The following is a 17,870-nucleotide window of genomic DNA, read 5'->3' as shown; positions in this document are numbered from 1 at the left end:
GTGTCTCGAGGCGCACTTTAAAAAGTGAACGTTCTTTTTTTAAAAACTGACACGGCGCTGTGTAACGGTCAAATACGCACGTCTAGTGCATTTACATATGAAACGGTTGAAAAATAGCGCTGACGGGACAAAATAACGCATTCGGTGTGAATGGCCCCTTAGAACGTTCAACGCCGTGAGAGAAAATGTAAATACCTGTTTGTTTTACATGAAGGAATAAGTTTCTCTTGACTTTGGCGTGCGGCAGAGTGGCTTCATATACTTGAATGGTTAAAATAAGCATAAAGCGCTTTAAAAATCTGAGACCCCCCTCCAGCAGCGCTCACACGTCAGTCTGCTGGATCTCGTGGAATGCTGCTGTCATCATGTCCATATTCAACTGTGGGATGGGTGATTCTCTAATCTGACCGAGATAGTGATTCCGACGTCCCATTGGGCGAAGCGCACGGCGGGGAAAGGATTGAAGGGACCCCCTAGCGCCGCGACAGTTGTCTGTATTTTTAGGAACGCCAAATTGGGCATAATGGGGGGCTAGAGTGGGTTAGTTCTAAAAGTTGTGCCCTGACTAGAGGCTCTATTAACAATTGGGGCTAGAAAAAGCAACTGACAGCATCATTTAAATGCAGTCATTAGTGTGCTAAATTCACACCAAAGCATAATTACAGAAATAAGCATGACAGGCAATTTATTATTAAACAATGTATTGCATTGCTCTTTATTAATATGATGACATCAATTGGCAAATTTATATTATAGTAAATTAAGTCAAACTCATCAAGTCTATAGACCATTTCAAGGAGATAGCTTAAATAATAACAAAGGGAATGTCTTGCCCTGAAGCATTTACGCTTGTAGCATTTTTATAAGGCAGTACTGTCAAAATAAAATGACTAATGCATACATTTAGAGTCTAGCTAAAAACATAAATGCATAATGCAAAAAAATGGGCTCATTACTGGAACCTTTAAATAAGACTCTTGAGTCAACAACTGAAGTGACTTATCCTGATGTGTTGTTGATACAGAGCGTGCCTACGTGAGAGAGGCGATGAAAGTGTATCATAGTTTAGATGCTCACAATTATTTCCACAGCAGCAAGGTCGGGAATATTTTTACCCGATCTCATGAAAAGTCGTACATAATTTAGGAGTTGGCCATTTCGTATGGTCTCGCACGATGCTGTTCGCATAAACTCGTACAAATACATCACGCGCAAATTCAAGCATGCGGAAGTAAACGCGAGTTCCGCGCATGAGGCATTAAGGACATGTTTATAAATATTATACCCTTACCCAAACCCCTTATCTAATTAACTAATCAGTAGAGTGTGTTAACATGATAAGAAGCTGTTGTGTGTGGAAGCAAGTAATCGTCGCGTATTAGATGGAAACGATGTTCAGCGACGTTATTGGCTCACTGAAAGTCGTAGCAATTCAAATGAGTGCAGTCGCACGATATCATATGAATTAGCCAAATTTACAGAAGTCGTACAAATACTGACGATTTCGCCTTGAAAGTGTGTTGGGAATATTGGATATCCTATGATAATCATTCAAGTTGTTAGCTGTGTAAGTGCATGATTTATTATAAAAAACCTTCCTTCTGTGTCTCTTTCTTCTGCGCTAGCTTTTATCCGTCTCCAGCAACTCTGAGATCTTGGCAGTTTGATACTGCAGATATAGTTGACTTTTGTGAGACAAATTGCTTGTGCTGTTCCTCATTTGTGAGTCGCTTTAGATAAGAGCGTCTACTAAATGACTAAATGTAAATGACTTGCGCAGCTTCATTATAATGGGATATTCACTTTTAGAGCCTGGAAAGAAATACTCTGACTTAACTAGCCAGATAAACTCTAACTATCAACCTCTTAGTTGGCAAAAATGTTGTTGACCAACCAGAGAAAAGATGTGTGCTATAGTACTGCACGTATCCAGTCGTGTCGCTTCACTGCTGTGGTCCATACATCCATTTGCTTTTTCAGCAGTCTAAACACTTAAATTTCCTTTAGTTCCTGGCATCCAGGGAGCATCCAGCCACCGAACAACATGGTCCAAATTTTAATAATGACATTCTATTTCAAAAGTATTAACGTTAGTAATGCTGATCGACTCCCGCTGTTGTTTTGAATGAGTTTGACAACTGGCAGGAAATGTTCAAGGGACGAAGATGTCACTACCTTAAACCGACAAACAGTCCTTGAAATGGTCTTTACACAAGTTTTCAGAAGTATTCTAGCTGTTTGTAAATCAGTCCAGTCAATTAAATAAGTGTTAAAAATGTATGCTGTATGAAGTTGGTTTGAAGGACAATTGTAGGTCACATGAAAGCTATACTCATTATGAGGATTTAATAGGGGTTTAATTAGTAGCCGTTGTGACGAGAGTATGACTAATGAGGGTAATAAATAAGTTAATAAAGTATATTATAGAGGAGGGGTACTCAACTTTACAAAGCCAGAGGGCCGCAAAGCAGGATCCCTTTCTAAATTAGCATTGATACATGCTAATTTTTTGAGATAGGAATTTTGGGTTTTCATGAGCTGTATGCCAAAATCATCAGTATTAAAACAATAAAAGACCTGAAATATTTCAGTTGGTGTGCAATGAATCTAAAATATATGAAAGTTTAATTTTTATCATTACATTATGGAAAATAATGACCTTTATCACAATATGCTAATTTTTTGAGAAGGACCTGTATATAGGCCTATAAGTTGTTGTTTTTCTATCAAAGGTCCACACTTTTACAAGATATACTATGGCAAAATTCACATTTTGTGAAATGCCAACATTTATTGCCATACGTATAAAGCGGCGTTGTTCTGATGTCATGACACACTGCCTCGGGTATAAACACCACAAGCATACACACTAGGGATACCCTCAAAAAGCAGACAGATGTTTCCAATTCTAGCCCCAAAAGTGCTTCAATGAGAAATTATATCCATCTTACCCTCTTTAATGGTTTTGTTTAGGTTAATAACACAAATCACCAATAATGTGCTATACAACAGTCATACAACTGATTTTGAAGACACTGTCTGTATTGAAATGTGTTATTTAGATGTACTTAAATGTATCCATATCATAAATGAGTACGATCAATGAGTTAGCACTGACCTGTTTTTGCCCACTGTGGTCAATAGTGACTAAACCATTTAAGGCATATGGTTCATCATTACTGGAAAAGCAGGAATCCCTCTGGACACCCTGTTATATGTGTCATACACACAAACACTTACATACACACATAGACATAATGTTCAGAAGTGTCCAACATAAGCAAATCATTTCCACTGTCCGAAATATTTAATATGCCCACAATGAAGTCACACCCATGATTCAGCACCTCAGCATGCTGATCTCAGCAATGATGTCACATACACGATTCAACCAATTGATATGTTCAGGCAGCTTGGAAAACTTTGATGTTAGTTCACCCAAAAATGTCAATTTCATTATTGACTCACTTTCAAGGTGTTCCAAAACTGAATGAATTTCTTTATTCCGTTGAAAACAAAAGGAGATGTTAGACTCCAGTCAGTTTCTTTCATTGCATCTGTTTGTCCAAGATCGACACGAGGGTGAGTAAATTAAAAAGAATGAAAATATTTTTCTTTTTGAGGGAACAATTCCTTTAATTGAGAAAACTACATGTAGATGTCAGAGAAAAGGCAGTTGAAAAAAGAAAGATAGAGCGAAGGACCGAGAGGAGAATGGAAGAACAGAGTGATTTTCGTAAATTTGTGCAGGGATAGATGTTGGCTCATCTTATTTATCAATAATTGCCCGAAACACAAGCAAATAATCAGATGCAGCAGATTTTACAACAAAAAACACAGATAACTTATTTTCGCAAATCTCATGTGAGTAAATGTTTTAAATCAGGATACAATGGATAAACTACTTTATTTTTTCCCCTGTTCATTTACAAAATATACATGATTAACAAAATACTTAAAATTGTATTCTTTTTTTTTTTTTTTTCATAAATGCCTGTTAAGGGAGGACAACATGTAAACATGTCAAAGACACTGTACAGTACAATTACACAACACATACAGACAAGCAGCAGCATTGCCACATCGTCAGATACAAACATTTCCATACATTTACAAACTCCCCAACAACCAGTAAAGTGGCATTTACACCTGTCATGGATTTCTAACCATGTTGTTAGCCTGTAAAATTCACAATTGTCCTATGAATAAGATAACAAACTGAACAGAGAAGAGACTCTTTAGTGGTGTAGAGATACTGAATGGACTTAAATAAGCATAAAAATTACATTCAAAATTTTTCATTGATACCATATAGCATCAATAAAGCTTATATTTGTATATTCTATTTCAAAAGAAGATACGTTTTGAGAAAGACTGAGCTTTCCGAAGATTGTACAATTTCTTTGTAATGTAAATTAATCATATTGGATTTATCTATGATCAAAGTAACCGTGCATTGAAAAGATAAAACAAAACAACAGAAATTACATCGGTCATTAGTCTCAAACACAAAACAAATAGGAAAGGTTTAAAAACTGCATTAAGAACTAATTGGAGTTGTTACAACAATTTCAGGTTTCAAGTTGATTTGGACAGTTCATGCGAAGTCTACTTGGTATTCTTGTACAAAATAGTCTAAAATGTTCCACTGGTTTCTATCACTCCGCATGCAGAATCTACCACCATGGACATGCAAATATGCAATCTGTAAATATTACAAGATTTACAAGTACTGAGTGGAAGAGTGTTTGACTTAAGTCGGTGTTTGTCTTGTCTTTAAAACAAAATATGCTTTTTATCTGGCTCCATCATCACAATTGATACCAAATTCATTATCATTGTAAATTGATTCCATTTAATCCAAAACCAATTAAAGCAATACTGTAGTTCCCCCCAAATTAAAAACACTGTCATAATTTTCTTGCCCTTATTTCATTCCAAACTTGTATGATGATTGTTGGTGAAAAACAACCGTAACTTTGTCATAGTGCTCATGAACATGCAGCGGACGTCAAGGATGTTTCTCAACAAAACCTATTGTATGTCTTCAGAAGGCTTGGAATATGATGCATGAATCACATGAACTATTATGATACTTTTGGGTCCTTTTTTAAGCCTTAAAGTGACGCACTATCTACTGCCATTGCAATAGTTATTGAAACTCTAGCTTTTGTGTTATTCATACGAAAGTCATACAGAATTGGAACGGCATGAGGGTAAGTAAACTATGATAGAATTTTATTTTTGGTGAACGTTTTCACATGTCAAATTAATAAACCTTTCAATACATTGTGCTACAAATACTAAAGTTTTATTTAAAAGACAAGTCACTGTATAGCATGCACTGTCTTATAGAAAGTCAGTTCACCATTGATACATAGAACATTCAGCTGTGCTACCACGGAGTTCTGAGTCTATAAACAGGAGAGCAAAAACGGCACTCGACAACCTTGGGATATACAATAGATACCCAAACACTGAGACTTAGCAACAACTAATGCCAGGTCTGAGAGTGTCACCTATTTTAAAACCACAGTACAGAGAAATCACTGCCACAAGAAGCAAGTATTTCTACTACGATTTAGCCACTATGTTGAGTTTACTTTGTCTACTTTGTGTTGTTGAAAATCAGGTGAGGAGGACTCAAGTGAATACCAGAAATGATTATATAGCAATAGCTTATGTAGTATTAAAGTGATAGATGTTGTTCATAACAACAGTACCTCAAGGCTCAAAGCATAAGTTTAACAGAATCTTTACATGGTGGGTATGAATTTAGTTACCCTTCATACAATAATGTATTTCTATAATAGTTCCCTTCCACACAGAGACCCCAAAATTAAGTTTCTGACAATTGAAGAGACTACTGAAAGAAAAGAAGAAAAAAAGCTACATATAAGTACATTTCTTCCTGGCAAATCTCTGAATCTACATCATTTAAGACATGTTACATATTTTAAAAAAATTGGTGAAAGGAAGTATGGAAGTGTCTACTTGTACAAGTAGCACTCTTATTAGCTTTATAATTAAGATCTGTGTATTTATGCTACAGATTTGTAATGCGTTGTAAGCGATGTATAATATCTCAGAAGAGTTACTCTTTAATGGTTTTCTATAGTGTTTTATGACATTTTGCACTGTAATATCTTGCTAACTCTATTTTTACAACTTAAAACAAAACTGGTTTCTTTGTGGAGAAAAGATCATAAAAGACATATAATACATTTGTTTGTGTCATTGCAAACATGCAAACTTAAGATAAAATCACTGCAACATCAATGCAAAAATGGAAATACAGTAGATCTGTGCTTGTTCATTACACTCTGTTGTTTCAGATATATTTAGTGCATTAGTCGACCATTATATAAAAATATTTCTCACTCTTTTTAGCATCAATTATCAATCTACACGCACAATATCAATCTAGAGAATTTCATGTCTCAGAATAAATTCAGATACAAAAATATCTGTGTGCATTTAAAATAAGATCAAGTCAAAATGAAGAGCACATTTACCTGCTGGAATAATCTTAACCCACACCTTGAAGGCCATCTGAATTCTGGAAACATTGGATTGTGTTTTCCTTAAAGATCAATAGCATTTAACAAGACACAAAAATAACAAATAGTATACAGGTCATGAGTATTCTCCTTTGATAGCATACAGAGAATTATTGTGCAATCAGTTTTGGTTATAAACCAAAGAGGTCGTGCAATGGTTATTCAGCCTAAACACAAAATACACAGACAGTATTGTGACTTCAGTACATAATTATTACAAATGCCTGGGAAGATCTGGGAAGATTAAATAGTACTGCATGCTCCTACCTAAATGAAAAGCAATGAAGCAAAAAGCAATCTGCGGCATCCAAAGCATTGTTGATGAAGAACGGAATCCATGTCGTCCCAGAGGAGATCTGAAATCTGCTTTAAAATGTGCAAATGTTCTATCAAAAATGTATCTGGAAAACCTTTAAAATTGCCAGTCATACATTATGGACGAAAAATTAATTATGAATTGGAGTGGGGAGCTGGACCAATCAGAATCCTGGAGTTCTTCTCCATTTTAACCATTTAATACAATGACGTCAGTGTCTGTAGCACTGCTGGTTAAAATTGATATGATTATCTACAAAAGCAAAGCAAAGCCATTGAGATGGCAAACAACCAGCACAATGCACATCGAAAAGCATCAACTTTGGAAGCCAGGTGTTGTTGTGTTCCCATATGATGCAGGTAAACAATGGTATTCAGTTTCCATTGGTGGTTCAATGTGGTCAAGATGGTAGAATTGGGTACCAGGGTGAGGCAATTGGTTGAGCTGATGGTTGATGATGAGGTCACTTCCTGTCCAGCCCTCAGGCCAAAGCTCTGGTCAAACTGGGAATGAGTAGAACTGCAGCCGCTGCCATGGCAACAAACATCACCAGGTTCCAGTCTCCCTCACTCTCCTGAGGTCGACAGGAGGGAGAGAATGAAATCAGAGGGCAAAGGTCACATGTATCGTGAGTCAAGAGAGGTCAATTGAGATTTTTGAAAGGTTTTGTCTTTTAACACTGATTTAAGGAACCCATGAAATAAAAATCAGAGTTTTGTGGTTTTTAGTCCGTTTGTTAGCTTCAGGTCATCTATATGTTAATGTACTTATAAAAGTTTAGCAGATATACACAATTTAAAATTGACAAAAACATTGACAACTCATAATGCACTAAACCAATGTTGTACAGATAAATCCTACGGACTATATAAAATAAAGGTATGAGCCCAACACTTCCACAGGAAATGTGTCAAAAAAGGAAAGAAAACAGAGCTTGACAAACCACCTCATAGGGTCTTTAACTTTGAAGTCCAAAAGGATTTTGATGCTTTTTTAATTGTGGCATTACACAAACTGAAATAATCACACACACACACACACACACACACACACACACACACACACACACACACACACACACACACACACACACACACACACACACAAATAAAGGTACATGATATTGCACAACCCTAATCTGGTCAATATTTGGATCTGCAAATGTGGTTTTAATGAATCTTCTGAGTACTTGTTGTTTATTTCCAATAATATTTTGTAATAGCACTGGACATGAGAGCTAAATATACCCATCCAGAACCTGGAAAGATACAAAGTCAAGAGCAATGATCCAGTAAACACTCCAATCACTCTCGCACACTCACTCTTAGATACTCTCTCTCTCTCTCTCTCTCTCTCTCTCTCTCTCACCATCTGGAGTTGTAAGATTGGCAGTGGAAACCACATGCCTGTCCAGAGGAATCAAAGGAGTTTGTGTGTTGGCTTCAGAAGGCAGTGCGGTTGAAATCAGAGTTGTGTCATGTGTTTTGGATGGGATCTTAATCTAAATCTCGGAGGGTGCCTAAATATGTTTTCATGTCATGTGGTCTGATTTTACAGAGAGTGACAACGCTCCACTGTTCCTTTTACAATCCATCAAAAACATCAGAAATATGTCCATGATGAATAAAACTCTGCCGTCCCAACCAAGGGGTCAAGGTTTGACTGGTTAGCATGGTCCAGTTTGCCCCTGCTGAAAGATGCCATAACTGCAACATTTTACTGTGAAATAGCATCTTTCTCCATTGATGGCCATTCAAAAGTAGCAGTGTATTATGACAAAATATTTTTAATGCAAGCAAAATATACAGCAAAGTATTTCATATTATGATAATAGATGTTTTGACAAAGACCAAATTTTTTGGAGGGCTCTTTAAAGCACAAAATTAAACAAAAAAGTTCCCCGTCTGCTGCCTTGGACGTCAGAGTTCAGAATAGTTGCCAATGAAGGGCTTGGGACTGTGTGCGTTCTTGCTGTGCCGTAAAGTCAATCAATATTGTGAGCATGTCAGGACATCGGATTAAATATTCACATGCCATTTACAGCTCAGGTGATTGGCTCGAAGAAAGAGTGACCATATTTAAGTTGTCTGGTCCCAGCTACATGAGTACAAACTAATTTAGTACAAACAAAATTTCTTAAAAAAAGTTATCTCCCTTTGGGTATAGTATGCATTTCATATTTGTATTTATTTTTTCTGCTTTTTTTTCAAAGAATGATACTGTTACAGTAGTGCTGACCTATTTTTTAATTGTTCTCCATAATGGAACTTAAATGTTTCTACTCCATTTAGGGAGATTTTGAACCTGCATTCAGGCAGGAATCAAAGCAGTTCTTAATATCAACATCAAGATTTTAAGTACAATTTTATATGAATGTATGATCCACATCCATTTATTAGGTCACCTATTTCTTTCCATTTGTTTTTTTTTTTGTAGAAAACAATTATCAATGAGTTACTCAAATGTATTTTAAATAGTTTTAGATGGAGTACAACAGCATGTCACACCACAATACATATCAAAATTATTTCATGTCAGCTACCCTTTAAGTCTTGTTCTGCCACTGAACTTAGCCCAGGATTGTTTTGTTTTTTTAAGTCTGTCCTGCAACTTTGCAACAAGAATTAACTTTGCAACTTCTGTGTCCATTTAAGAAGGTGCTGGCCAGTCGGACTGTATAACTGCACAACAGATCGGAAAACTAGGCTTGTGAAACAATGTGCACATCCATAAATGGCCCTTGTAAAGAATTAGAAACTTTGTCAAACAGTCAAACAGGCTTGTTTACAATGACAGTTACAACCATTACTTATGGCTTATAAAAAGACACATTTCTGACCAGGATAGAGATGAATTTCACAGTACAGGAGGGACAAAAATGTTTGTCTCTGTACTCTTAGAGAAAGAAAAGGCAAAGCCATACCTTTACCCCTTTAGGATAAGAGCTCCTTCCAGCAGCACCATATCAGGCCCATTATTACAACCATTCCTATGAAGGGTATGGAGAGAATAGGGGACTCAGACGAAGGAGTGGAGCTCTGAGGAAAAACACAAGGGGCGCAGGGATGGAGAGATGAAAGGAGGAAGAGGTGGTGAGAGAAACAAAAGAAAAATGTAACAGATATAACAGAAAGAAATGGTTACACATTGGAGGTTTGTGCACATGTCGAACAACAGATAAACCATGGAAAATAATAAAAAAAGGAGTGTGAGGATGAAAGGGAGACCAAAACACAACCAGATAGATAGATAGATAGATAGATAGATAGATAGATAGATAGATAGATAGATAGATAGATAGATAGATAGATAGATAGATAGATAAGCAATTTATTAAGTATCAACATATTTGTTTGGAATTTCATATTGTGCAGTGTGAGTGTATGGTTGATTATGGTATGTAGGTGTTCAGTGGTCAGAAAGCAAAAGTACAGAGCAATGAAAGACAACAGGGGAGTGGGGAGACAGGAAAGTACACCAAGATTAGATACACAGCAAAGATGGTTAAACACAAAATGGAAACCTTGCACTCATTTTGACCCTCCGGCTAATGAACAGAGCCAAGGTCGCCATCTTGGCATTTAAAGATCCTTGCCCACACTGCCAAGCCCAGCCTACACTATTAAACAGCCTGGTCTTATGAACATTATGAGCAAAATTTTTGCTAAACAAAATATAATTACAAATTTTGCTGCAATTTTCCAGTGAAATGTCCAGCAGGGGGTGCCAGAAGCGAGTGAAATTATGTAATATTTGAAGTTTTAAAGGTGAATACTAAACAAAAACTTTAACCAAAGCCTAACAATAGTGATCTGAAATCAAATGAGAGGTAGAAACAAAACAGACATCCTTACCCTTAACCTACAGTTAAACCTACCCGATCCAAAAACAAAATGAGAAATGAAAAGCACATTTTCTGTAGCAACCACGTTGTTTTTTGTCGCTTTTATGACACTCTCGTCTCCCTTGTCAACTTGCGTGCTTGTCTGGTCTTGAACCGTGTCTCTCCAAGTCCAAAGTACAACACTCTTTCAGATGAGCTACTGTGCAAGCTAATCACATGGAATAAGCTTGTAAATATAGGTGTATATGTAATACAAGCGTTAAAATGTATAATTTTTCTAATTATCCATTGGAGTAAAAGTGTTTCGATATCATAACATACTGTAGCAGTGTTTGAGTAATACAAATACGTGTTTATAAAGTCATAATCAGCAATTGTGAAAGTGAATAAAACACACAGTTGATGTAGCACCTCCAGTCTTAATTTCACCAGGAAACTGCGAAGAAACTTAGAATTTGGCACGTAAAAGTCAGTTTGCAATAATGTTCATTCTATGAGACTAGGCTGCTGTTAAAGGAATGTTCCAGGTTATATCTAGCAACCGCATGTGTGACAGGCTTTTGATTACCATGGAAAATGAATTGGAGTCATCCCAAAGTTTGTAAAAACAAACAAAATGCACGTTGAGAGAAATCATAGTATTTTTGCCCCTTGTACACTACCAGTCAAAAGTTTGAACACACTTCATGTGTTTCAGATCGTGTTTAAATTTTTGAAATTAATTTTGCACAGAAATATGAATCGTATAGCTGAAACTATTTTAAATTGTTTTGATGGCTTCAATATTATTTTAAAATGTGGAAAACAGTACTGATAAAGAATTAGTAAATTTGTACTGGTAGTTTGTAATTGTGAAACTGTCAACATGTTTTTACAAACGGAGACAAAACTATTTTCCATGGTAATTGAATTATTGAACCAAGAACATTCATGAGAATTGTAGGCATCAGAAGAGTGTGAGTGAGGGGTTAACAATACAGTTAAACTACAACGATGGAGGATGGATGACTGACATGGGACACGATACTCCGATTGGACAGACCTTTTGGAAAACTCTTCCCTGTGGTTACGATTAAAGTACTAATTTGATTGAGGAATTAATCAGGCTTGGAAAGGCTCATTTTAAGTCATTGTGATTAGACAGTACAGGAGGTTAGAACGCCCTCTATGTCAGTGCACATTGTACACGCACAAAAGCAGATTAAGGAAGTTTAATTAATTTGCTTCTAATCTACAGTGGATTAGGAATACTCAAGTTAGCTGCAAGAGATTCGACAAACACAAGATGTGAAAACACACACAGCCCAGAATAAATGTGTTTGATAGGGCAAAAAGAAACTCAAGGTGAAACATACACACTCGACCAAAACTGGCAGAGTGGTTTAGTTAGACAGTGTGATTAAAACAGGATGCACTTTGAAAGACAAGCACTGTTGAAATGACCATCCGTCAAACAGCATTCAAATGTTAGTAATGTACAGAGCACCTTCAAACACTGACAAACATGTAGTCATGGTGTCATTCTGTTGAGAATATTTCACCTTACTTGCTGTGTGAGTAATGTATGTTTGTTGGCAACATGTGAGTGCAGTACAGTGATTTATTTGAGGTCACATTTCACCCCTATAAAGTCCACACGCTCCCAAACCACTGTCTGAAGTTTTTGAGTGGTTGTTGTTGTGGATTTGAGAGAAAGCAGTGTGTTATGACTGATGTCTTAACCCTTGATGACCCCCTCACCTGAGCCTTCTTTCCAGCCAGCCGATCAAGTTCCGCCCTGCATCGCTGTAGCTCCGCCTCAAGCTCCGTCCTCTCCTGCTGGCTGCTCTCGTAGAGCCCCTGGAGTTCTTGAAGCTCTCCCTTTAGACCTTCACACTGCAACCAATGTTCAATAAATCAAATTAAATTGTTCTGCCAAGTAATTAAGTTGGGTTTGCAACGTAAGCAGCTTGGCGCATTAAAGGTGCAATATGTAACAATTTTCATGTAATATTCACCTTTTTGTTTTTGCCAATGTGTGAACGGCTTGTAACGCAACTTAAAAAAATTAGCCCTTCAAGGACTTCCTAGGTAGCTTATTAAAGCCTGTAGACTGATTTTAATGCAAAGCGAGCGGGTCACATTTGCCGGGAAAATTCAAAAGATGTGACAACAAACTGCAACACTAGGTAATGTTATCTTAGAGATGGAATCCAGCAAACGTCCGGCTCCTTGCACAACACAGACTCCTACAAAAACTCAGTGTAAGCCAAAAAACAGAACAAAAATTATCTACTGAATCCAGTCTGGCTAAGCGGGAATGTGATCATGGTCGAGCGAAAACTAGTCAACATCGGCAGGGCATTAGATTCATGGAGGGACCTTCGTTCGGCTTTGGGGATCAAAACAGACCCTGAATTGGTGTTCTTCTTATTGGGCCGGTAAGGTTACATAACTGCAAAGCATGTGAAATATAACTTATGTGTCATTTTAGCTAAACTACAATAACACATGAAATGAATGCTAGACAATGTTCAAGATAATGCAAATGCTCCATTCATAAGTTATAAACAACTACTATCATCATCCACCAAATTTATCTAACATTTATTGTTAAAGCTAGCTAGCTAGTGAACACTGACATAGGGTATTGTATAAATGCAGTCAATGCATCATGCAAAGAAAAGCGATTACTTCAAACTGCAGTCTCGCATAGTCATACCTATATCCACACTTTGTTTTAGCCCTGTTCCAGCACTGGAGAACCAAATATAAAATACATTCTCAAAGATTATAGTAAAACAATCATAGCTGTGTTATTTTAATTATGCTACCTCATCTGTCAGCATGAAGTCGGTGAATCGTGTTCAGTCTCTTTGTACGTTACGTCATTGTTTTGGTCAATGCTCGCTCGCTCACGTCCCAATGGAGTGTGTGCACTAGCGCACGAAAGGTAGCCAGCTGCAGTTCACTTATTAGCCACAGGTGCCATTAATAACAAGGGTTTCTGAATCTTACATACTGCACCTTTAATATAGGGTGTGTCTAAAACAGCTCTCTAGTCCAGTAGTCATAGCACTGATCAGGGAGTCTACAATTTCTAGGGTTGTCACAATAGCAAAATCTTTCCAGTGCACTGAAACGTTCGCTCTGTAAAATTTACCACAGTGCACCGTCAAAACCAGGGAGCATCATTGCTTACTTTGTTGCCTTACCGTAAATGCCTTCAGATCTTCTGAAGTCTTAGTGAATGAAATAACTTCCTGGTTTCTAAGTAGTGCCATGGGGAATGTGAACAGATTTTATGCAAAAAATATGTGTAATAATGCTTGTCAGTAACGCAGGAGATGGGGGAACGAGCTTGTCAGCAATTCAGCAAAATGGGGTCGATATCGGGGTGCATCAACATTCGGAAGCAACATGTCGATTTCCCGTTTGATTACGTAGTAGTAAGTGCTGTTTTGGTGCTGGTCTACCTGGTGGACCTACATAGCCATACTGTTTACTAGCAAAATGTATCTGATCATGCCAGTCAAACTGGTGAATGTAAAAGTCAGTCTTTGGATGTACTATACCTCTCTCTGAACCCGTGATGCTTTCTCCTCAGCCTGTTTCAGCTGATCTCTAAGACAGAACACCTCCGAGAAGCCTCCACTCCTGCCCGTCGGAGTGACGGGTTTCCCCTCAAACGAGATGTTCTTCTGGGTATAAGCATCCACCCAATTCCCACCTTGATCTGCCTCCAACATGCTGATGCAACCCTCTGCCTTCACTTCTTTTTCTCTATGGTTTTCATTGTCATTCTCTCCATCATTCTGCTCTGATTTCAGGGCCAGATATATGTCAGCGGAGCTATCAGGAAGGAAACAGAAAATATACATTTAATATAGATGAATGCACAGGTTGTAGTGCATGTTTATGCATTAATGGATGTATTGTTTTGAAAGTGGATTATCATGTTGGGTTGACAAAGCCTTCATAGTGTTATTTACAAACTTTGTTCAGGGTTTTTTGAAAATCCCTACACAATAACTCCTCCTAGAGCATTCAAGCTACATCCATCAAACTTGGCAGTTTTTGCACAGCAGACAATAAAGAAAAAGAAAAATCGGGAAAAATCCCATAGACTTACATCTTCAAATAAGCTAAAGGCATGTTTGTTATTCAAAGAATAGTTGTCAAAATTCTATCTATCTATCTATCTATCTATCTATCTGACAGTCTGTTTATTTAGCTAGCTAGCTGGATGTTTGTCTTGCTGTAATGTCTGCATATCCATCATACTTCAAAATTATAAAACTAGTTAAAACTTTCAGGCAGGGCTTTGTCAAGACAACATCAAAGATTGACTTGACAAACTGTACATATCTATTTAATGTGTTATACTTTATCTTGTGAGTTCTTGCTATATTCTTTGCAGCATTGCTTCATATTGTAAGTGTGTGTCTGTGTGACAGCCGCACTGCAGTACTCATCACTGATTCTTTCTCATCATCATTTATTCAAAATCTTAGAAAATCTATCTCATCTCTCTTTCAGTGTCCCACTGTCTCTCTGACTCTCTCTCCCACATACAAAGATAGTTACACACACAATTATATGTAGTTTTAGTTGGTTCTCAACTGTTTGGTTATGATCTAAATAAGTTTCACATATAGGCTTTAGGCTAAATAGGCTTATTTACAGTAAAAGGGAGGAGAAAACACTTCCCATATCTCTGATGTTGGTGCCAAATGCTGCATATCCAATCAAATGCTATGGGATTTTACCATACATTTATCTGTCACTTTGGAGATGCTAGCCGAATTGGGCAGGTAATATTAATATGATTCAATGGCTGATTTTATGTATGTTTGTATTATTTTTGGACTATAAACCATTTCAATTCTGTGTTGGGTTGTCACTTGACCTCCAATGAAAAATCTGGATCCTGAAGCAAAATCAGTTGAGCCTCTTTATCGGAGGTTTAATCTGTTTTTAATCACCAGAAATATGACTAATAGAACTGAAATATCTAGGAGTCACACTAATTTGAAAAACATGACAGCCTATTTAAATAATAATTGTTTTACTTACAGATTGAAGTCCAATTTAGACAGTCACAGAAGCATTGATTAATTAAAATAGCTCTAACTCATTTTAGTCAGCTGGTGCTTTTTCTCATCTCATTCCCAATACTTGTGGATAAAATGAAATATACAGTCAATAATGTTTCGTGTTGCTTTGAAACACTTTCATAATAGTTGTTAGTAATAGTTTTAAATAAATAAAATAAACAAATTACGGCTTAATGTTTCAACGGACATCATTAATAAGCACAAGAGTTTGCATAATTCATTGCTGATTGACAGGTCATTTGGTCAATCACCTGGCTCTCTGTTGCTCCAACATCTCCAGTTTCTCAGACAGCTGCTTGTTGTCATTTTTCAGGGTCTGACACTCGTCCTTTAAAGAACGACACTCCTCCATCAATTGATCCACCTCACCTGTCCAATCACAACACAGGAACAGATGTCAGTCAAAATGGAAAAAAAAAAAAAATAGACTGGAATGTTAGGAATAGAATCCCAGAATAATGTTTACTGCATACCTCAAAGCAGTCAGATAACTTTGAGTACCAAGTAATGCAATTTTTATTTTATTTTAGACCATAATATATGAGTTACATTTTGTATACATCTACGGTCCCTGTATTTTAAGAAATCAGGAATAAAAGTGTGAAATTAGGGGAGAATGATTGGCATTGTAGTTCTGTAGAGTGTGAGGCCAGAGATTATTTAGCAGAGATAAATCACTTCTATTTAAATGAATGGGAGAAATTGGAATGCCCAACCAAGAAGCTCTAGTACCCAACAGTCAATGGATGTAGAAAGGAAGTCCTGCCTTGCAGGTACAAGAGCCAATCACCTTTTAGATACAGACATCGGCTGTCAATCAACTCGCTGTTTAAGCATTATATGAGGTCAACATTCGGCTGATTGAAACGTGATTGATTAATGTGTTAATACACACTGCATTAAAAAAATTATAGAGGGATTATAAGACTAGTCTTCCACTGGCCACAACATAATACACAGGGTGAAATACTCACTCAATTCACAGACTTATGCAGCTGTACTGCTCCATGTTAGAGCTCCCTGTAACTGGGAGAATGGCATGAGAAAAGCTGACTCTGGATCAGTGACTCCAAGTGTGTATATGCAGAGAAAATATCTTAGTTTCTAAAAATATTCAACATTTTTGTTTTATAATAAACAAGTAGATTGATTCATGATACAAACCATTTTTATGACATTTTGGTAGCATTAAAACGATTCCATTAAAGTTGTCAACATGCGCCTTTGAAGTTGTGGCGTGGACCATGGATCAACTCGAAACAAGCATGTACTGAGATGACTTAAGTGAAAAATATTTATTTATTCATCAGACTTATTTCTTGAACATGTTAGACTGGCATTCCCACTTGTGGATATAAATGAATGTCACATTTGCTCTGAAACACTTACCGCTTTAGCCTCTGGAGGCAGTTTTTTCAAAATCAGTAAACGTATACCGATTTCAACTAAAGGAAAATTCGGCACACACTTGACGAATCATATGGGAGATCAGGCTGGGCATTGCCGATGGGCACAGCACATGATAAGTGATGGACTTTGCTGCTTTAGGTAAGACAGTGTTTATTCTTCATATTCATATTGGCTGCCATGTTGATGGAAAAACAAATCCTACATATTCCTGTTACTGATTCTTTATTGACTTATTCATTTTTTATGACGTGAAGACCTACTTTCTAAATATCTGTTTGTTTGCTATATTGTTTTGATAAGAGTGTACAGTAGCTAGCATGACCTGTAATGTCGCTTTCTTGTATGAAATGCATGGCGTATTTGTATGGAATGCATAGCACAGCAGTAGAGAAAGTAGTTGTGAGTAAAAAGTAATGCAAAGTAATGCAAAAGTAATGTAACGTTTTTAATTAAGTTACATTAATTAAGTTTTAATTTAATTAAGTTACTTTAAGGAGTAACACAATATTCTAACGAGTTACTATTAAAAGTAACTTTACCCAACACTGCTACAGAGTACATACTATATACTACCAACAATTTATATGAGCAGCAGTATGCCTCATGTAGCAAAACATTTCAAAACAGTAGTGTTAAATTGTTGT

The 17,870-nt window shown here is 36.8% G+C and overlaps 1 protein-coding gene across 2 annotated transcripts in view; it reads right to left on the bottom strand.

The window, feature by feature from the left end:
* Positions 1-7,313: 7,313 nt before the first annotated feature.
* Positions 7,314-17,870, bottom strand: part of LOC127638682 (coiled-coil domain-containing protein 136) — a 37,002-nt gene continuing 26,445 nt past the window's right edge. Inside the window, exons 6-10 of one of the 2 annotated variants that reach the window (XR_007969891.1) lie at positions 16,068-16,185; positions 14,275-14,551; positions 12,461-12,595; positions 9,800-9,865; positions 7,314-7,450 (exon numbers count right to left, since the gene is read on the bottom strand). Coding sequence is in view for 1 of the 2 variants with exons in the window: in XM_052120316.1 (XP_051976276.1) it covers positions 9,810-9,914; positions 12,461-12,595; positions 14,275-14,551; positions 16,068-16,185 (635 nt within the window). In the remaining variant the exon portion in view is untranslated. Of the gene's footprint in view, positions 7,451-9,799; positions 9,915-12,460; positions 12,596-14,274; positions 14,552-16,067; positions 16,186-17,870 lie in introns of both variants that reach the window. The other variant, XM_052120316.1, reaches the window with a different exon arrangement.

Source organism: Xyrauchen texanus, chromosome 47 (genome assembly GCF_025860055.1).
Source record: "Xyrauchen texanus isolate HMW12.3.18 chromosome 47, RBS_HiC_50CHRs, whole genome shotgun sequence".
In the NCBI taxonomy this organism is placed as follows: domain Eukaryota; kingdom Metazoa; phylum Chordata; class Actinopteri; order Cypriniformes; family Catostomidae; genus Xyrauchen; species Xyrauchen texanus.
The sequence above is the reverse complement of the archived record's forward strand: the minus strand, read 5'-3'. Positions and strand labels throughout refer to the sequence as shown.